This window comes from Perissodus microlepis, chromosome 12, assembly GCF_051167445.1.
Source record: "Perissodus microlepis isolate ML-2025 ecotype Zambia chromosome 12, ASM5116744v1, whole genome shotgun sequence".
NCBI lineage: Eukaryota > Metazoa > Chordata > Actinopteri > Cichliformes > Cichlidae > Perissodus > Perissodus microlepis.
The window spans coordinates 13686220-13707802 of record NC_140472.1 but is presented as its reverse complement, the minus strand read 5'-3'; the positions used below and the strand labels follow the sequence as shown (position 1 = coordinate 13707802).

General features: G+C 41.2%; 1 protein-coding gene across 3 annotated transcripts; it reads right to left on the bottom strand.

Annotated features, from left to right (window-relative positions):
• Positions 1 to 1293: 1293 nt before the first annotated feature.
• Positions 1294 to 21542, bottom strand: sorbs3 (sorbin and SH3 domain containing 3). 3 transcript variants are annotated; one of them, XM_084946503.1, is made up of 21 exons: positions 21413 to 21542; positions 13604 to 13676; positions 12711 to 12899; positions 12454 to 12526; positions 11991 to 12124; positions 11815 to 11878; positions 10998 to 11036; positions 10823 to 10910; positions 9674 to 9782; positions 8015 to 8068; positions 7760 to 7867; positions 7105 to 7160; positions 5830 to 5900; positions 5196 to 5257; positions 5011 to 5057; positions 4773 to 4887; positions 4565 to 4690; positions 4317 to 4418; positions 3639 to 3733; positions 3430 to 3536; positions 1294 to 2913 (listed from the first exon to the last, which is right to left on the bottom strand). In XM_084946503.1, exons 2-21 carry the CDS (start codon positions 13613 to 13615, stop codon positions 2852 to 2854), a joined length of 1713 nt encoding a protein of 570 aa, XP_084802629.1. In that variant the 5' UTR covers positions 13616 to 13676; positions 21413 to 21542; the 3' UTR covers positions 1294 to 2851. The 3 variants fall into 3 exon arrangements, with proteins under 3 accessions (XP_084802629.1, XP_084802627.1, XP_084802628.1); XM_084946501.1 differs by having other exon boundaries at positions 3867 to 4418; positions 21413 to 21541; XM_084946502.1 differs by lacking the exon at positions 7760 to 7867 and having other exon boundaries at positions 3867 to 4418; positions 21413 to 21541.
• Positions 21543 to 21583: the final 41 nt, after the last annotated feature.

The window sequence follows — 21583 nt, the reverse complement described above, 5'->3', positions numbered from 1 at the left end:
CTTTAATGTTGAGGGACACGCTGTGCAAAAGTCGCGAGCCATCCTTTTTCCCCCCTAATACATTGTTTCTAAGCAGCCAGACTTTGACTAGTTCTCCAGGCTTTCTGAGAGTTTTTCAATTTGGACATTGGGTGTTTTTTTTCTTTCTTTTTTTTTTTTAAACGTTTTTAAGTCCATACCTTGTATCTGACCACTTTAAAAAAAAATGTTGTTGTTTTTAATTTAATTATCTAAGGCACTTAAAACGGACCTATGATTTACCCAAGGATTAAAAAAAATCCCACCTACCTTAAGGGATGAGTGTTGCGTTTTTCACATAACAGACAAGTTAGCAAAGAACAGGTTTAAACTGTATGTTTTACTTTACTGGCAACTTGTTGCAATAACACATCGTTCCTATTTCTTTAGCTGAATCTTTGAAAACTGCCAAACATAACACAGTTTGACAGGCATAAAGTTGTACTTTTGCACTAATAGGTCAATTCTGAAAGGGCTAATAGCCAAAAACCTAGCAAATCTGAGCATGGTGTGCAATGTCCTTAATAAAATATGAGGAAACTGGACAGGTGGCAGCCTAAAAACAACTACAGCAGATGAACAGTATCTGAAAGTCATGTCTTTAGAAATAAGGAAAAAATCAAGTGAAGATCTGACACGGTGAGATGTATTTGGCACTTCAGTTGATCCATCTGCTGTGCACTGAAGACTCATCAGAAATAGTCTCAGTGGATAAGTGGCTGTCAAGAAGCTATTCTTAATGGAAACCGGGGGGAAATGGAGGACTGATTACACAAGAACTGGACTGAAAATCATTTGCAACAGGTGTTATGGAGTTATGAATCCAAATTGGAAGTTTCTGGTTCTACGGCCATCTGTAAAACATAGTGGAGGTTCTGTCATAGTTCATGACTGCATTCCAGCCAGTTGTGTTGGAAATCTTGTTAAAATTAATACAATGATGTATTTGGAAATATGCAGACAGATTTTGATCCACCATGCACTAGCATATGGAAAGCGTCTGATTGGCAGCAGCTTCATGTTTTAGCATGACATTGATGCCAAACACAGCTCATTGCAGTGAACCTATTTCTGATTTTCCTAGCAAAATATAAAGAAATGAGGGCTGGATAAAGACTTTTGCACAACACTTTATGGTACCAACAAAGAACTACTGTACCCAGTCTACAACTCAGACATCGTTAAAAAGGATATAATATTTTTTGACAAACACAATTCAAACATGCCTGCAGAAATATAGCAGGTGAAACACAAGAGAAACAACACAACTACCAATCAATTTGTCAGTAGGATATCATTCCATTTATTTAGCTTATTTAATACATTTAATATGTTTAATACCTGTTCATTTCACGTGGGCTTGTTCACTTCCTGCTGCACATATGGAGAAAGAAATAAACATGTATGTGTTTGTGTTATTGTGAAATTTTCTCTCATTGGTGCATTAAAACCTGCATAAACATTTAAAAACACAGTCCTGGTCACCTTATATGTAATCTAGTTTAGCTATTCTAATAATATCTAATAATATTACTGTTCCACAAAATTAACACATGAACAAAAGCTTCTTTCATTATCTCTCTGTAATGTTTAATAGATTTATTTAAAAAATTGAGTACCATACATATGCAATATATTTTTTAAAAACAAATATATATTATGCTTTCCATTTGATAACAGGTTACAGTCTGTACAATCATCTTTTGTGTGTGCTAAATATACATTTTTTTACAGTGAAATCATGAATGTATCTTATAAAATTGCAAAATAACTTTAGAATAAAGATGCTTTAGTTAGGATTACAAACTCTCAGAGGTTGGGCACAAATATATGTGATTTTCTGAATACTGTTATCAAAATGTGAATTTTTACCCCATAAGCTGGGAAAACACTGTAGAAGCAGTAGTAGAACAATGTAGCAAGAATAAAGTGAGCTGGGAATGTGCAGGTTAACACAGGCGTGTGAATAAAGGTTAGCTTTGGCACATTCAGAATAAATTCAGATACCTTAAAAGATCGTTCAGCCAATCGCTGTGAAGCCATCGTCTAGTCTTGACTTACAGACACAGCTCATCTTGTACATTCAATTTCAAAGCAAATACTTCTCTTACAGCATCAAACACATTCCATCTCTTTACTTTCAAATTTTCCGTTTAACTTTGTTTCTTATAAATGAGAAATACCATCCATTATACAATCAATAACTTGCTTAGGCGACCAATACATGCATTTTATACTTTTCAGCATTCATAGGTTGATATGTCTGAGCCCTCACTGCACTTTACTTTAAGCACCATTTACAGATTATCATGTTGTTTCCTCAAAACTGCACCGGGTCTGTTCAGAGATCTGAAAGAAAATCTGGGGAAAATATTTGAAGGAAATATTAATATTCCATGAAAGCTAGAAAAGGTTCTTGTCTTTACTGAAACTTCAGTTGTTTGTGACGGCACTGTGGTGATGAAAAGCTGAATGCAGTATCGTACTGTGAGGACCTCTGGAGAAACAGTGCTGTTCAGTGGGGAGAAATGCAAATTTCCTGCAGCTGCAAAGAGTCGCGGAACAATAGAATCCATTCTTTCAGTCTGAAACAGTGTCATCTGCATTCATTCAATCTTCTGAAGTGATGTGCTTGAAAATATACTCATTGAATCTCTGTGCAACACACATGGAAACATGCAGGGAGGTGAGGTGAGAAATCACATCATTTCCCTTTCACATCATGAACATGCAGGCTGTACTAATCAACACTTGGGGAGTGTGGTGGATATTGGCATTATTAGTTGGCCTCTAATGACCCCTGATGGATGTGGGCAAGCAGTAAGTGAGGAAGTCAAACCGGTGCCACGTAATTCCCAGGAAAAGTCCCAAAAGCACGAGTCCGTTCTGACGTACCTAGAAAGGGGGCAGAACATATGGTGTGGTCATGAAACAGAAACTGTGAATCTGTGGGATCTTCTGCTGTTTAACTGTGCCTGTTACATATGCAATACATCATTTTGTCCACTAGATGGGGCACTGACACTGCAGAATGTTTTGAAATTGCTAACAAAAAAGGATTGTCGTGTCTGCTTATGTAAATTTAACACTGTAGACATATCTGTAGTGATTCCCAGACAATCTAAATAAGGGTGACACGTCAAATGGCAAACTTGAATTAAAAGAATGTGTTTTTGTTTCCTGGTGACAAAAACTATTGTAGACGCTTGACTAGTTTGACAAGTATTACATTGTGAATACATGAATAAAGATATGCATTCAAGTTGTCGCCCAAAGCCAAAACATTCCTTTTCTTTCTTTTTTTTATTCCATCCATTTTTATATAAAGCCTTGCTTCAGTGTCTTGTTTCTACAATACACAGTATGATACACTTAAAATAGCACTTATATATAAAGATTTAAACCACATACCTACAAACCAGCCATCATCACATTTCTCCACCACTTGTACAATGTCTCCTTCTCTGAGCTCCAACTCATCTGAATTTTGTGGTTTGTAGTTGTAAACAGCTTTATACCTAAAATTGAGAGCAAGCAGCCTTAACCACAAAGTCACCAAAGCTGCAACACTTGTTCTGTACTGTAACAATGTGAACAAACAAAAACATCTGATGACGTACGGTTGGTGTTGCACCATCAGTGAACCGGGGCTGTTTGGTGCTTGCTTTTGCGGCAGGGAGTTGGCATGTGGAGCAGCCTGATTAGGTATTGCACCCTAGGAAAAAACAAAAAACCTCATGTCATCATTATGAAATGGCAAATAATGAACAACATTCCTGTCAGCACAAACAATAACACTGTGGGTGTGTACAATGTGTCACTTTATCAGAAAGGCAGTGAGAGCAGACCTGCGAGTGGTCAGAGTATCGGGGAGTGTTCGCTGTGGGAGCTCCCGCTCTGTGTGCTGACGTTGATGAATGAGTGGAGGGTGAAATGGTTTTAACGGTGGCACTCTGGTTAGCTGAGGGTGTCCCAGCCCAGTGATTGTTGTGGTTGGTGGGTGAAACCGGTTTGGAAGTGATGAGGTGCAAGCGATTAGCCATTTCTTTGGGCACGGGTGTCTGAGTGGGAGAGCGTGACTGTGAAGCTGGGCTGCCGAGCAGTGAAGGTGAAGACGGTTTCAGGGGGGAGTGGTCAGGTTTGGGGCTTAGGGAAGTGTAGGTGAAAGGGGACAGCGGTGACCGTGGGGAAGGTGAGTGCAGTGGACGTCCTGGACTCTGGGGTCCAGGAGAGACGGGTGACATGGGTCCCGGTGAGTAGTCATCCATGGAGTATTTGGTGCGGGGCATCTTGTTGACCTGAACGTAATTGGCTGGGAAGATGCCGCTGCGACTTGTTCCTGGAATCCTGCCCTCCAACCACTGATCATCAACTCGCCTGGTTATGCTGATCACCTCACCCTAAAATAGAGAATAGAGGTTAAAAAGTTTTAAATGGTGACATAAACAGTGAGAACTGATTCGGAAAACCTAAATGTAAATATGTTTTTGCTCTGTTTCTGCTCTAACCTTTAGTTCAAACAAGCGATGCATTATGAACCACTTACTTTACGGAAAGAAAGTTCAACAGGTAGGTCCGCATTGAAGTTAAATAGAGCCACAGCTTCCCCATACTCCAGCACCTGCAGAGTGGGAGACTTTATAGGTGTCGGTTTTTCTGTAGGAGGCAAAACCTGTGAAAGACATTGGAGTTTTTAGCCAAATTCATGCCATTATACATAATATCAGCACATCACAGAAGAAGAAGAAGATTACCTCCACATAAGTTGTGGGGAAAATACCAGCTCTTCCATGATGCTCTCCTTCAAACCAGTTGGCATCTACCTTCCTGTGGATGTAAACAATGTCACCTTTCTGCAGTGGGAGCTCCCTGAAGGAAGAAAAAAAGATAGTGAGAAACACAAAAGGAGCATCTCAGTTTCTGATACACCTATAACTTTACATTCAGAGAAGAAATGACAACTTTATTGTATCAGTTCCTTCTGTAACTTACTTGGGTGACTGAGCCTGGAAATCAAACTTGGCTCGTGCTGCTTTCATCTGGAGAAACGAATAAAGTGTTTTAGGAAAAATGCAGTTGTCACATGCAAACAATCCAGCCTTCAAAATAAAATCAAAATGCAAATGTATTTATTACGGTCTTCTTTTGTAAGTAGCAATAAAGTGGTAGAAACATACCCTTTTCTCCTCTTTTTTAGGTGGGACCTCCATGGTTTCATTTGCAGGCGAAAGACGTTCTACTGTGGAGCAAAGTAGGGAAAGCAAGTGAAGTCTGATACATGCACTCCTTTGTTCCCTTGTTGTTTTTGAATGTGTTGCTGTGTAAAAGCAATTATAATCATAACAGCTACATGGGGTTAAAAGGGATTTTGAATTTCCAGGAAAAACAATTGGATAGCGCTAATCTTTAATCAGGTCTTCCGGGTTTCACTTCCTACTTTTAAGGGCTTCCTCCCCACCCATCCACAGCTGTTTCTTTATGAGGAAAAAAAACTACAAAGACTTTCCGTGGTAACTTGTTAGCTTCAGCTAACAAGTAAAATAGCAGGAGACAACGTTAGCAATGAAAGACAGCCATGAGACTAACAGCAAATATTAGATTACTCAGGGCTTTCATCAACTACATGCGGATTGATTAAATGAGCGGCCTGTTCTCTAAAAGCACATGTGTCTTTGAGTGAGAGTGGATTAACGAATGAGGAAAAGCTGATTGTTATCAACTTAAGGAGAGTTTTGTAATAAATCACTATCGACAACATTGCAGAGATGCCGGGAAGGCCTCAGTGTGCATTGTGTGTTGCTGCGTGTTTACCATATGTGGGCACAGTGGGTGATGATGGGCCAACAAAGTGATGGACAGGCTGCTTTGATGCTGATGAATTGCTGAAAAAGTGGAGAACATAGTGACCATGATTGAAATCTGAAAAGTTTATGTCTCTTTTCAGTTCTGATGTCAAATATTTAGAAAAGGCACAAAGTTAAAGCTCGGAGTGTGTGTGTATGAGTGTGAGAGAGTGTGTGAGTTTCCTGCACATTTCCTGTATATAACTGAAAGGCTGGAAGGGCTTGCAGACTCCTTGACTTGAAAATCTGCTTCCAGTGAAGTATGAGGCTTTAGTTGTCTTTACAGCCCCGATACACCATTCATTAATCACAATCCTGAGTGTTTGCATTTGAGTTTGCGTTTGGGTTGGGAATGAATCCGAAACCCGAAAGATTCCAGCTTGGATTCCTCATGAGCTGATTTGCATATGCAGACAGCACAGTTCTTGTATCTTAGTGGTTGCAGCTGGACTCGCACAGCTAAACAAAGTGTCCAGATAACAGGAAGCAGTGAGGAGCTGACAGAGTTTCCCTGCTGTGTGTTTTAAATTTCCTATGTCCTAAGCCAAATCCCCTGAGACTGAAAAAGTTCACAACCAATGAACTCAACTTAGCAAACAACAGAGAGAATCCTCCAAGAATGCATTACACACATGGGAAGAAATGTGGAATGTTGTCAGCTGTTTAAGGTAAATACTGTACTTGGACTTGTTCAATTAACAGAAAGTCACCTGAAAAACCAGCAGGTTCCATGCAAAGTATTAATGGTTTTTCTGTCAAATCACAGTGCTGGTTTTCTTAATACAGCAGGAAGAAAGGAGCTGTTACTACTAAGAGATGACGCAATATTAAAGTGGATTAAGAGGCAGGGAGTTGCTCTCAGAGGAGGTCTGTTATGTAGTGACCCTGGATTTTCTATTAACCTGTCCTGCATATGCCACTATGATACAATGTGCACAGGAGATGAAAATCACTTTGAAAACTTTTAAACATTGCCACAAAATAAGAATTCCTCAAACAACCTGAAATGCTACAGACAGAGGTAGAAATGATCTAAATGACTTAAAAACTACCGATAATAATACGTGGTTATGCCAGTTAATATGGGTACATATAAAGTAAGGAAAAATAGAGAATCGCTCGTAAGAGTGTAGCAAAAAAGATATAAATGCAATTAAATCCAGCTGCATATCATACAGAGTAATCATTATTACATCCCTTATTCTGTCTACATATTATAAGTGTAACAATGCCAGTGACTGACCTGTAACTAGTAGCGCCACTCTTTGGAGCAGTTACTGGATCCCTCCCTCTAGCCTCCTGCAAGCAGAGTGAACAGTAAACACAGTTATTTTTCCCTGAAGCCTTCTGTATCTCACAGCTCAGAGGAAATCTCACAACAACTCAGACAAAGTCGAGGTGCTGACCACTCCCAAAGGAGCAAGAAATCCCCTGGGTCCTATCCTCCTCAGGCTACAAGCAGCACCTCTCATGATCTGTCTGAGCCGCCTGTGATTTCAGTTAAATTGCAGACTATGAGGCTGATTCAATCACACAGGAATCAGGAAAAAGCATGACAATTTTTGGCTGTGATACTGCAAGGAGAGTTCAGAAGAAAATAATCAAAAAGTACTAAAGAATTTGATTTTGTAATTCTTTTTCAGCAGGCAGGTCTACATTCGCTGTGGAGGAACTTGCAAGCAGGCGATTTACAAAGCAGACTGATCCGAATGCAAAGGCAGACAGGCAGACTATATCATCCAGGTCGCATAGGAAAACATGTCAAAGATAAGGAAGCAGAGGGATCTCACTGGCGCACAGCCTTCATTGGAAGTGTAGGGAAGTGGCAATTCTACTAAATTGGTGGTGGAGGGGGGTGGGATGCTTCAGCAGAGAGAGTCAGGAGGGGGGCTCAGTACCTCACCCCAGCCTCGATGCTGCTTCTTCTGGGAAAGTCTCCGCTCCAGGCCTTGAATATCCGAGTCCAGCTCAGCCTCAAATCGACTCAGCTCAGACACCAGACTGGCCTGAGTCCGAACAGTTGTGGAGGTGGAATGGCAGGATTAAAACACTAATACAGAGTCTGAAGTTTGGAGCTGATGATGTCCCCTTTTAAGCATTTTAAACAGATGACATTTTAGAACAGAGAAATAAATACTGTAAAAGAAGCTCACCTCTATTGAAGGAGACTTGGGTTTCTCTTGTAGCTTCTGTGCATATAGATGTGTCTATGGACAAAAAAACAAAAAAGAAAACAATTGAAATGAAATGATATTAATGAATAGAGCCTTACTGATACTGGAATACCAATATTGATATTTGGTGATTTAAAAATCCAATATTCCAATATCAGTTATTTTTTTCTGTCACACACACCAAGCATAAACAGATTTCCCTATAATATGTAATTATTTATTTAGTCGTTCCGCTCTGCCAGGATCAGCTTGTCGGTGTTTGTGGCGTTAGAACAAGTAGGAGCGCCCTCCAGTGGACAAACTATGCAACATCAACACCTATAAAGTGGCTGACGGGCGTTTCACCCAGCATTTCTTTACTTTTTAAATGTTCATTTACAGGCTGTTATAAATGCCAACACCAATAAACTGACAAACCACTAAGCTGATAATATCGGCCCCAGATAAATCGATTGGGCTCTAGCTATATAGGCAACCCATGTAATTCCCAGAGATGTCTCAGTTCTGTGGTTGCTTAGTTGTAAAATATTTCACTAATTTATATTGTTCTTTATTGGATTTTGAGGCCCAGGTTGTGTACAATCTAACATTTGTAGCTTCTTCAGAAATAGGCTGGCTGCCAAGAGACATAAATCTGCATTTTTGGTTTAACTAGCACAGAAATTCCTCTTTTAATGCCTCTTTGCCTTCATCCCTGATTCTATGAAACATTACTTTAAAAGGCTCTGCTGGTATGAAACACAGACTAATGCTCTATTTTTTGTAGCACCTTGGCTTAATATGTCCTTCTGAATGCCAAGTCCTTCCCTCCCTTTGGGGGGGCGGTCATCCAAACTACAGTCACAAACTGTAATGTCACTGTGAAGCAGCACAACACCTGATATGGTCTGTGAGCTGGTTTTGTAAATACTATCCAGGGGATTCAACATTGGCCAGTGTCATAAAGAGGAAATGAAATAAGTCTCCATGCTGTGAGCCATTATACACCACAAGAGGTTAGGACCATAATACGCATCACAAGACCCCACAGCTCCGGTGGGGGAGTGGAAACAAAGATTTCTTTTCTTCACAAGTGTAGACACAAGGCACAATATGCACCAGATCTGGGACATTGTTGCAAGACGCATTCAAAATAGAAACTCTAAAGAGACACTGGTCTAGTACTCACTGCACACTCAGTTACAATGGCTCTTAGTTCAGAGCGTCAGCCTCACCAGCCTGTAAATCACTGACTTAAGGTGTAAAAGCCCTCAAGGCTCAACATAAATACATAGGTAGTGTCTTTTTTTGACTGAAAAGATAAATGAATGAATGCTGGGAGCCTACTGGATCCTCTGAATAAAAGGAGTGAGTACATCTGGTGGTAAGTAGTAGGTACCGTACACTGACCACACTCTCAAGTTATTAAACACCTCGCGTGAGAAGATGGAATACAAAGACTTAGACTGTAATCCTTACAGAAAAGGTAACCAACCTCTTCTTGAGCTCCGCACTGGGAAAACAGTGCAAGACTGTAGAAAGAATGCAATGTGTAAGAACAAACAACAACCTGGAGCTTAGAGAAGGAACATGAAGGAACATTTTTTAATGCAGGAATCAGAGCCTGCTTTTAAACTATGAGAGCATGTGAGTTTGTACCTGACTGTGGCTTTCTGAGGTGGTGCTCTTTCCAGGCTCAAAGTCGAATATGCTCTTTGGTTGAGCGTGCTGCTTTCCTGGGTCTGACAGTCTATCTACATCCTCGCTCCTGAAATATAACACCCACACACACACACACACAGACACACACCATGGACAGCAGTTTAATGTTGACTTCATTGTAAGTGCCTGTAACAACAAATCCAAACTTGTCCGTCCCGCACATTTTTTCCCATACGCTCTTGGCTTTGTAGTTTTTGATGGTACAGCTATTCACATAAGACATCAGCAGCAGTCTGTATCTCATGTGAAAATTGCTGTAAATGAGTATTTATTAATTAAGATATAAACAAATACTAATTTATAAATAAGTATATGGAACTTAGATGTGCTTCATGCAATAAAAATATGTTAAAACTGATCTGATCTAAAACTTTAACCTGTTATAGATCTGGATGTGGTGCAGAAGCACAGTAACATTAATCTCAATCATAAGTTCAAAATGAGAATTTGACTTTTTTTATACACATTTTTTCCATTTCCTGTCAGCATAATGTGAAGCCCCTCTGTGGAAGCTCTTTTCTGCCACTTAAAAACATTTTTTTTTTTGCTATCCATAAGTCTCACAAATTTGAAAAGTTTTTCATCTCTATAATTTCTTTCCAACTTCATAGGTAGGAATGAGCACTTTTAGTGGATTTGCTGCTTTCAGAAAAAGGTGGATGGAAATAAGCCATCTACTGCTCATCATTACTCGGACGGTTTGAGTCAGTTTACTTGACCTCTTGACCTGTTTGCAGTGTTTGTGCCTTTTTAGAACATTTTAAGTGAACGCATCTGGCATAATGTGACTTTCTGTGTGGCTAATTGTAGCAATGTTGAGTTCTGGAAATGAGTGCATTTCTAGTATTATTGTATTTAATTGTTAACACTAATCAGCAAGCACCTGTGTTGGATATCCTGCTTTCTACCCTCTTCTGTCTAAGTTCATACTCTTAGGTCTAAAACATCCATCTTACACTGAATATAAAAGCTTGATTAAATTTCTCAAAGTTGCAAACGTTTGTTATTCTCAGTGCTCCTGTCTTTTTTCATGTTGGGATATGAAAAGTCATCCCGTGACCACAAAGGAGTTATCTCAAATCTCACCAGTCTGGTAGAGCTCCATGAGGTGTTAGTCTGAAGAGGTTCTTGTCTGCTTCATTACTTTCTTCTGTGTTGGCAGACAACTGCATCCCTGCAGATCAGTGCACATCAGCCTTAAGTAAAAACTGATTACATAACCGAACAAGTCAACAATGTGGAATTTGGGGAATTTCCTTACTTTCAGCTGACCACTTCTCTGAAGGCTCCAGCTCAGGTTCTGGTGAACAAGGAAATTATTTCTTAGACTAAGTGATTAGGAATGTCACACCAACATATTTCTTTTATGTGCTTGTTTAAGAATTACTTGCAGCTCACTTGCAGTGTTTTGTTGTTCTTTACTAATTTAAGACTTATAAATAAATGTATCACACATAAAAAGTAGATCTCATTTAAATTAAAGCAACTAAACATTGTACTAGTGTACTAAAGAGTCCATTATGTGCTGTATATGTTCTGTACATAAAGCTTTAATCTACACAAGCAGCTGTCCAATTACAGAAGTTGAAGGCTTTAATAGAAAAGAGTCAATAAGCATAAAGTAAAGGATGCAGATGTTCCAGTGTTTTCATTCTTAAACTATATCTCAGGCGTTGAGATAAGGATGAGATACTGATAGCTGGGACTCAGTGGTTTCATTTCTAATACTGTTAGATAAAGCAAAGCACCTGCTTGTCTAAACCAAAATACTTGCAAGGATCCATTCGAGTGCTGTGAGGGAACTTTTTACTGTGCGCACAGGGAATGTTTTTCTATTATGAAACCTCTAATAGACTGCAAATAACCAGCCTGATCTAGGAGGGGCTGAGATAAGAAGCTGGATTATTGTCAAAGCTAATAAACAGAACAGACATAAGACCTTAGGGCTCTTTCATCATGCCTTTTTCTGCCCCCGCAGTAATCTGTTTGCTGGATCACCTCAGCAGTACCTGACACGGACACCGAGAGGAATTCACACTGGAGCTGGGTATGTGAGGGAGAGGGGGGAGTGTCCTTACCTTCTGGCTTCTTGTGAATCTGCCTGAACATGCTCTTGTACCAGTCTTTGGGTTTGTTCACACTCTGGTATTGAAAGAAAGAGGAGGCGCAGAAAGTCAAAGGATTTGGCTAAAAACAACAGCACTTCTTATGTAACTAGCATTGTAGAATTAAAGCAGTGCTAGCTCTGGCTTACTGATCTTGAAGCAATGGGCATCCCAGTCTCATCCACTGGGCCAATTCCTGAGAACTTGATGAGCCTTTCCTCCCTGGTAGGGCCCGTGCTGCGTGGTAACGTGGCAGAGCCCCGAAGGCCGTTGGACAGTCCGCCTAAGTTGTCACAGTAACAACATTTCCTTTATTGTGCTGTTTCACTTAATTACACAGGCATTTGTCTGCTTATAAATCCTCCTACATCATATGAAACCCATAGATCAAGTTAAGGGTATTACACACCGGCTGATTTTTCAACCAAATTTAACATTTTATTCTTCACCTGCTTTCATTTATTACCCTATAAATCACAGTGACTTGATTCATCTTTGTTTTCAGCACATGTGGTAACTCTTTTTCTTGTTATTCACATTTTAAATCCTTCCAGGTTACAAATTCTTCCCTTTTCAAACTACAACTTCTTTACTTTAATTTTGTAATCTTACTATTTGACTGCGAGGGTCCATAGTATGATCCAAAGCTGAGAGTTGCTGGGCTCCCCCCATTCAGTTCTGACACCTTGAAAAGGACAGAGATGTAGAAATCAGCCCTGTGCCAAACGTCAGAGCGTTATGTAGCTCAAACCTGCAGGAGTGATGATTTCGAAACATTGATATATATAGCGTGTGATGCTTTGTTTTTCCACAAGGAGGAGCACTTGCATCCTGAATACCGCTCGCTCAGCCTCAGCATTGTTAGATACCTTCATTTCTCCAGACGGCAGCCTTGCAGAATGGAAGGGGCTCAGGGGAGGAGTGGGTAGTCCAGGAGAGATGATCACATTGAGGGTCAGATCCGGAGAAGTTATTAGTTGCTGACCTGAAGAAACTCCAGGTTTCCCGGAGTAGATTATCTGGGTGCCATCTGGATCAGCAACCACTTCCACGCTTTGCTAAAACAGAGAGGAAATTAAAAATATGGATGAACGAAAACAGTGTGTGAACTTTGCTCCTGTCATGTTCTCCTATTGAGGCTGAGTAAACAGCACTCTCTTATATAAGGTCATGTGAACTTGTTGGCGGTCAAGCTATTCTCTAGAGAATAACTGGCCTGAGCAGAAGAGCTTCTGATGAAAAGACCCCAAATTTATTTAAAGCACCAGCAGCGGAAAAGTCGTATTGCACCCACTTTGTCGTCTCTCTTGCTCCAGCTGCAGAAAGGCAGCACTGAAACAGAAGAGGGTCATTGTGAGCCCATTAACTCCCCATTCACCAGGTCTCCCTGTTCTTGAGCCGGGGGTGGAGTCAGGGTAGAGAGGTTGGGAAGGGGTCAAGGATGTCAACCAAAACTCCAGCAGTGGTAGCAATTGTCTTACGGTCTCCATAGTGATACCCCAGACCATGCTGGATCCTCTGTTCCAACCCTGTTTATCAGGTGCTTTGGTCCTTCATCCTAGGGGTCATGGGAAATCCCCTTTGCCTCATGGTTGAACTCTTATCTGCACCAATGGCATGGCCACTGTGACACTACACTGGACTGATCTGCGTCACACTAATGAGTGTTTCTCCTGCCTGTTCATATTTGCTTATTCAAGAAAGCTGCATTTGTTAAACAGTTGAAAATGTCAATATTTAGCATAGCTGCAATTGACTTTACCTGCGACTGCATTAGATCTGTTGTGGTTCTTGTGTGACAGATATCAAGTTCTTGTGCACGGCATCAAAAGCATCTGCAGAGACACAAATTCATAAAAAAATCAATAAGAAAGTAAAGCTTTAAAATTCTATGGAGTACAAAGTATAGTAATTGTATCCGGATTAAAATGGAATAAAAGGAGAAAATAGCATAACACAGGAATACTTAAAGTACAAGTACATTAAACCTGTACTTTCGTAAAGTAATTCATAAATTGTGTTCCTACTTATCCTATCCATGCTCTCAACACATCCTTGTGTTGTAAGAGTAACAGTATTCTTGTCCAATGACAAATGCCCCCTCCTGACACGCCCCTGACAGCACCTATCCAGCTGCCTTCTCTTATTCAAATGTGACTTTTAATGTTTCTGTGTAAGGTAAAGTGTTAAATAAGAAGTAACGTTAAATTCTGATTCATCTTCACAGAAATGGCTCATAACAACAGTTCTAATGTATGCCAAAAATTGTGATTTCATATCCTTCATGGATCATATTTCTGTTTTTGCTAGAAGTGTCCCATCAGTGTATCTGTGAGAATCCATAGATCGAAGGATATTATTGTTTACTTTTTTATATCAGATGATGTCCCTCAATTATCTCCTTGTTGGTCATGTCTTGTGTGGTGTAGCACAAAGCTCCCCAGTCATAAGTTCATATTTTACATCTAGGCAGACTGTCCAGCTGTTCCATTATCCCATCCCACTAGCTTTCCAAAAAGGGAAAATGAACGTCACCCACTTTTTCCCACTACTAAGGAAAAACCCACCCAAACACAATGAGTGTGACTCACACGTCTGCCTCACTCTTCCCAGTGTCGTAATAAGCTGGACTTGAAGCAGCTAGATGATGGGAAAGGGCCAGCTACTGAAAGCAGACACCAGTTTCAAATCAGCTGCACCTCAGACTAACAGATTGTGCCCGCTGTTTCAACATCAGAGGCAGGCTGAGAATAAGAGGAAGGCTATTTCTGCTCCTGAATGAGACAGACTCCTATAGAGATTAAATGGTCCGCATCATGTACGTATGCATACCACACCTTCTCTTCAGCACTAAATTCCTGAAACCCAAACTATTACAAAGGCAGTTTGAAAACAGCCCCCTACACCCATGAAAACACAGAAAATAGTAGTAACTTTTGAAGGAAACAATAAGGCTAATTTAAGGATAGTTTGCAGTCCAAAGCTATGTCTTTGAAGCATGCCAAGAAAGTCGTGACCAAGCACAAACCAGGCTACTACAGGCTGAAAGCTGCCCAACACAATTTGCACTAATGAGTTTTCCATGTGGCGTTTGCAGCTGAACATTAGTCTATAATCATTGTGGTAAAGACCAAGAAATATAAGCACTCTGCGTCTCTGTGCACAAGGGAAAGAGACAGCACAGAGTCCGTGCTCTGATATAGCAAATGTTCCAGTTTCCAGACAACAATGTCACTCATCTGAGTCATCATCCCCCAATTACCCCAGTTACATAACGCAAAATAGATGGGAACCGGAGGTTTGTGCCTTCAACAATACCATTAATGCTCAAGCATGACCGATGACCTATCATTGCCCAAAGCAATCACAACAAAATTATTATCCATCCTACGGCAGGAAACACTGCAAACAAGCTCCGTGCATGAAGTCTCATTTACAGCGTGTTTGACACGCTGCTCTGTGTTTACATCTGGTCTCCCTGGCTCTATAAAGCCTCTCACTGTAAGGGGCTGTGCCACTGATGAATAATAGATGAGTAATTTTCAGCAGAACTTGGGAAGAGGAAACAGTTTTCCTGTCACTGCTGCCATTTCAGTTTCCGCATAAAGTAGTCAGTGACAGCTGCATTTTGTCATATGTCTTTGTAGTCTCCTTAAGATAGCTCAGCATTATCTCTTATTTCTAGCCTCCAAATATCTGCAAACATCAAAGAATTCCCCGAAGACGTTACACTCTTACAGTTGTAACTCATTTTAAAGAGTACTTGTTGGTGCCAAATTTTCAAATAATTGGGCCAGTGTAGCTACTTTTGGCTGCTTCCTTATTCACAAGGGGTCACAACAGCAGGCAACTCTGCATGTTTTATTTGGTAGGGCTTTACTCTGGATACCCTTGCTGACACAGCCCCTAAAGGCGTTTGTGTCTCCTGAGCTGGTATCAAACCAGCTCAGTGTATGTACCTATCCCTGTTAGCCAAAGGCTCAGGCTTCAGACTGCATTTTCTCATTCACACTTTCATGTGAACGAGAGTGGTTATCTTTAACATGGTCTTGAGGCATACAGCTCTGGCTGTCAGTATAGCAGCAAATCTGTTTCAAGGGTGGCCTCAAAGGGAGGGTGGCTCTGAACCGCTGGGTGGGTACACTTAAATGGCCAGTATAACACAAATATGGAATATTCTGAACTGAATCAAGCAGTGCTATACTAGTAGAGACCTACTAGTATAGTAGGGGCATAATAAGGTCTCCCTCTGTTCAGAAGCCTAAGAGCTAAAATATCCTACTTCAGCGAAGTAGCTTCCTGATGAGTAAGCTCATGTCATAATAGTGACTCTCATTCCTCTGGAGAGCAAAATCCAACCCAGAAATTCTCCAGCACTGCATGCATTCCCTGTTTGACAGCACCAAACACAATCCTACCTAATAAGGAAAACTCTGAGTTGATATGTAGCAAGAAAACCGCTGTTCAGATGTCTGGCTGTTCTTACATTTAATCTGAACGCCCAGTTCATTCTTATGTAATTACTGAGACACAACATAGGAGGCTGCTACAAGCTTTCAAAGGCAGACCTGTGATGCTGTCATGGTGAAATTGCATCAGTGCCATAGCAGACGTATTTACAAGTAAAGCCCCCTGCTAGGTGAGAGGTCCTTTATCACCCCTAGATCAGGTTGGGGGTGGAAGAAAAACAGAGCCATAAAAGGCCCATGTGCACTTGAGATGAAAGGAGGATGCCCCGCTCTAGACATGATTTCACAACACCAGAATTTTATACTTCCAGCTTGCTGAAAATACTTCTTATTTTCTCTTGCTTTCCATTCAGTAAAGAAGAGGGTAACTGAGGACAGGCTGAATTAGAATCGGGGGATTTTCATATGAAATTCTCTGAATTGATCCCAAGGACACTCATCCGGTGTCTCAAAGAATTGAGCCAAATATTCGATTGAAAAAACTGACGTCGACTTAGTTATCGGCACTATCAAATTAAACATTTGTGTCACAATTAACTTTAAAAAGTGACTTTAGTGAAGCTGTAAGATTACTTCTCCTTTTAGTCCAAAGGGAGTTGATGACAAACCAAGCTATTATCAGAAGTTGTTGAGGCAGAGCAGAACCAGTCAGCAGCTACGAGGTCACTGAACTTCACCACACCCCTGTGATTCCTCTGAGTCACAAAAGGAGGTTTCCACAGCTGTTAATAACATTTCTAATATAGTAGCAGTTTCGCAGACTACAAAAAAATGTCAAATGTTTGTAAAGATAAACCCATTTCACAGATCACATAGCTCTCACTCATCACACCAGCTGATGGCAAGAAGTCAACCTTTTCCTAAATCTCTCTATCTTCCATAGAGAGCTGCAGCCAGGTCTTTTTGCGAACACCCTGACCTATGATGACCTCCATCTCCACTGCACAAAGAGAGAGCACGTCCTATATTGTTCTCAGTGGGAGCAAGGCTGTCAAGGTGGCCGCACATACTCTGATGAATAACTGCGGCAGTGCTGACCCATGAACTTGTGCGATTGCTACTGGGAAAGTCGTGATTTGATGGTTGTTTTGTTTTTTTGCAAATTAGGAAAGATGGTCTTAAAAAAAAGCAAAACAGTCCCACGTGAATTGATCACCATTTATGAGCCCCCAAGTCTTTTGTGCAGCACGGTAAGCAGAAGCAAAACAGTTAATCATTTACTCCTTAAGAGTGAACTGCTGCAAAGAGTCTGATTAAAAGTTCTAAAAGCTGTGTAAGAAAGCCGGCTACAACGTGTCGACTTAAACACTCTTAGAATGCAATAAAATCCTTAAAATGTGCAAAAAGATTCTAATCATGTATAGGAGTGTGGATATTGTTTTAACCTGCTCTGAAGGGTAAAGTCTTATCACCTCATCTGCACGTACACAGTGTAACTGCTGCCCAGTAAGTTACATAAGAGCGCCGTTAAAAACCAACAGAATCCTGCCTTAAAAAGTGGTGAGATGGTAATTACAAGCACATTTGTCGAGTAAATAAAACAGGCTTTTATTTCCAAACACATAAAGTGAGTCACTCTGCAGCTATGTGAGAGGTCAGCTCTGCGAGGTCGATGGCACAACATTGCTTCCCGTGTGCAGCATCGCAGATGTGCCGACGCAGCCCATACAAGGTCCTGCAGCCGCAAGTTTATGATATGCAGTTATTGAGGGGATACACAGATTTATCAGGAGGGAAGTATTTCACCTCCTTGTATGGTGCTCCTCCAGTCTGAGCAGCAGGAGGAGTCTCTGTACTTCTTGTCAATGGAGAGGCGATGCGTTCCCAGGAGAAGCCCAAAGGCAGTAAATCACAGCCAGAGTAGGTTCCGTTTTATCAGATTTGCTCTTACAAAAAAAAAGCATGCTTCACATCATTTAAAGTGATTCCTTATTTGAGCTTGTGTTCGATACACCAGACAAAGCATGAGAAAATACAAAGCTCAGAGCAGAGTAACTGCAGAAAAATGTCACAAATCCTCATGCCTGTCATCTTGCATCTTCAAAGATGAGTGCAGCCAGTGGTTATGAGTGCTGGCAGCTAGACCCTCAGTAATATTACAAAGGGAGTCAAAGCCAACTGTGGAAATTACCCCGACAGTGATGCCTGGACGGTCCTGGGGCCATTAGGCCTGATATCTGCTGCAAGATGGGAAAGTAATCCTGACAGAACTAATTATTTCCTCTCAGCTCACCTGACAGTTGCCAGTGTACACTTACCCACTGGGCAAAGCAACAAGGGATGACATGTTGGGAAACACTATCCCCAATGCCAGGTCTCTCTCTCTCTGCTATACTCACAGCCAGAGCTCTCTCTTACTCTCACTCTCTCCCTCAGTGCTCCAGCTGTGACTCCAGCTGCTCTCATGTCCGCTTGCCCAGATGCAAGTGGAGCCCACTCCTGTTGTCTGTATCAACACTAACTACATGAGTTAACATGCTTTAAGACACTGTAAACCTCAGCATTAATCCTGTAGAGCAGTATGTAATCCCTGAGCAGTCAGACAGGTTACTCAACCTTAAACAAAACACGGTTTTAAAACTTACACGTTTCCAGACAGCCACAATGCTTAAGGTCAATCCCTGCATTTGGTTTTCATATATTTGTGCTCCCATTTGGTGTACTTACCCACTCACACCTCTTTCTGTCTGCATGAGCTGTGCATGAAAACCACACTTGCAGACCTTCCCTCCACTTTCTCTGACTCATGAAACTAGCCAGGACACACAATCTCTCTCTCTCTCTCTCTCGACCTCCCTTTTCCAGTCCTCTCTCTCCCTGCCTCCACGGAAGACTTCTCCTGTTGACAGGCATTGCCATAGCAACCCATTTTGACCCCCCCATATTCAAAAAGTGCCCCCCTCGTACTTGACTTGTCAGTTTGGGGCACCTCCTTCAGTGAAGCAGCTCTATTGTTGTCATATGGTGATATTTCACAGCACAGGGTTAACCAAAGGAGAACCAAAATAGTTCATCACCTCCACCTCCCAGACACTACCCAGTGACTCCATCATGTCCCCTCCTAACTTTATCTATCCCATGGCTTCCTCTCCTTTTGTGTGTCTGTGTGTGTGTCTTACGTGAATGTGTGTGTGTACACAGTCCAGGTCTTTGGCTAGCCAAAGGCATGAAGGGAGAATAAGAGCTCTTTCTGTTCCTGTAGCTCTGGAAGTGTTTCAGAGTCATTACTCTACGCCACATAGGCAACCACTGACAGCACAAGTCCTGCTGACTTTTCTCCCATGATCGCACACAATAGCGATACTTTATTGGATGTGAAGATAAAAATGAAACGACAAGAGACTGAAATATGTTTTGCCCTTTTAAAGGCAAATTAGAAGGAGATCAGTCAAACAGGAACAAACACATTCTTAAATTCTGCTGTCTTTCACACCCACACACACACACATATAAACACACAGTTCTTGCCCAAATGAAACCAGGATTTCCAGTTTGCCCACAGTTCTTGCCAAAAAAGACAAATGGTGTAAAACCTGAAATCCAGTGTGCTGACAGGCTTGCTTTGGCACATATTATGCAGCAGGAAGACTTATTTACAATGTCCGTGTTGCAGGTGAGTGATCCGATCACCTGCTGACAGATGCAATCCCTCCTTTTACATCCATGTTTTATTCCAGCAATAAACTGAAAGCCAGCAGGACAAAGAAGGAAATTTATCAGGGCCTACCCAACGGTCTGCCCATTTGTTTAAAAGTGTATGTTTTTGTGCATGTGCTCGCCAGTTTCAACTTGAAATCGAAGCACTCAGCTCTTTCAATAATTCAGCGGTCTGGCTTGGTACACCAAAGCTCGGTGCAGATATCCACTTACTGAGCATGTACGCTTCACAGGGTTGTTTTCGCCAACCAGTTGAGCTGCTGAACCTAAATGGACAGTACAGGGCGATCTAGAGGAGCCTTCCTTCATAATCTGTGTCCTGCTGGCACAGACTTTAACCCTGCTGTGACCAAATCTGGTACTTTGTCACTCTGCCCCTAAATGAGGTAATCACGCAAGAGGCAATAGCAGGTTTGGCGCGGTGGTGCACAGCACGTCTCTGAGTTAAAATCCTTGCTCAGTTTGTCTTACTCTCTTATTGCCAAGCAAACACGAAGGTTTACTCATTGTCAGCTCCATGTTTTTGTTTTTGTTTTATTTTTTTTTTAACCAGATAATCACCATAGGAAGGATCACAGATGATCTTGTACTTCAGCCCTTCATTGTTACTGATGAATTCAAGCAGACTTTTACCACACAAGCTAATTAAAACAATGACAGCTAAAGATCTCAGGAAGTTAATCATCTAAAAACCTTAAAATACTTGGTGGCTACGGCCCAAGCCTTTTTTTTTAAGCATCAACTTCTCTGTCCTCTGAGGAGACAGGAGACAGCAGATACTGTTGTAATCAAATGAAAGATGCTTAGAAAAACATTGCCACCATGATAGACAACTGATAAGGGACGACGGCCATACAACAGGTTATGCGCTGAGGTAGCCCATGTGGAATGTCACTGAGAACAAACAAAAATGCATCAGAGTTTATTTTAGCAGTAAACAACATTTTTTTCTGAGCTGTACATGTCCCAGGACTCTGGATCACACTCTAAACATGTCTTGTATAGAAATAAATCCTTGCAGGTCTTAATGCCTGTTTCCAAAAGAGTGATAGATTGCACTTCAAGCATGAAAACACTGAAATATCCACACATGTAAAGCCACCATAGTAGTCGGTGTGTGGATAAAGGTCAGATGATAACCATCTTTTGAACCACAGACAGCTGCTTAAGGTCACTTAAACACATTGTGAAAATAAACCCACAGCAGTAACAGACCAGTGAAAAAAATAATGCCTTATGTTGTTTGTCAGTGCCAGTGATGAACTGAGTAGTGACGAGAAGAAGCAAATATCACATCTGTGCTAGAGTCTCAAATGAAAATTGAAGTCAAAACTGACAGAGACTAAAAAAACGTAAGTCTTCTTTCTGAGCGTTTAAATCCTTGTAGCTCTAACCTTTGCGCTCGTCACTGTGAGAAGCCGAGGCACAAGTTGTACAGTACTTACAGGCTGTAGAGTGCAGGCTGAGCGGTGAAGTCTCTGCAGCACACAAGGAGAGAGAGGAAGTGAATGAAAAAGAAGGAGGGCACTACTGCTGCTGCTCTTTCTCTCAAACTCTCCCTCCCTCTTTCTCTTTGTAAAGCCAACAGGGTGTCTTTTATCTTCTGTGAATGATTC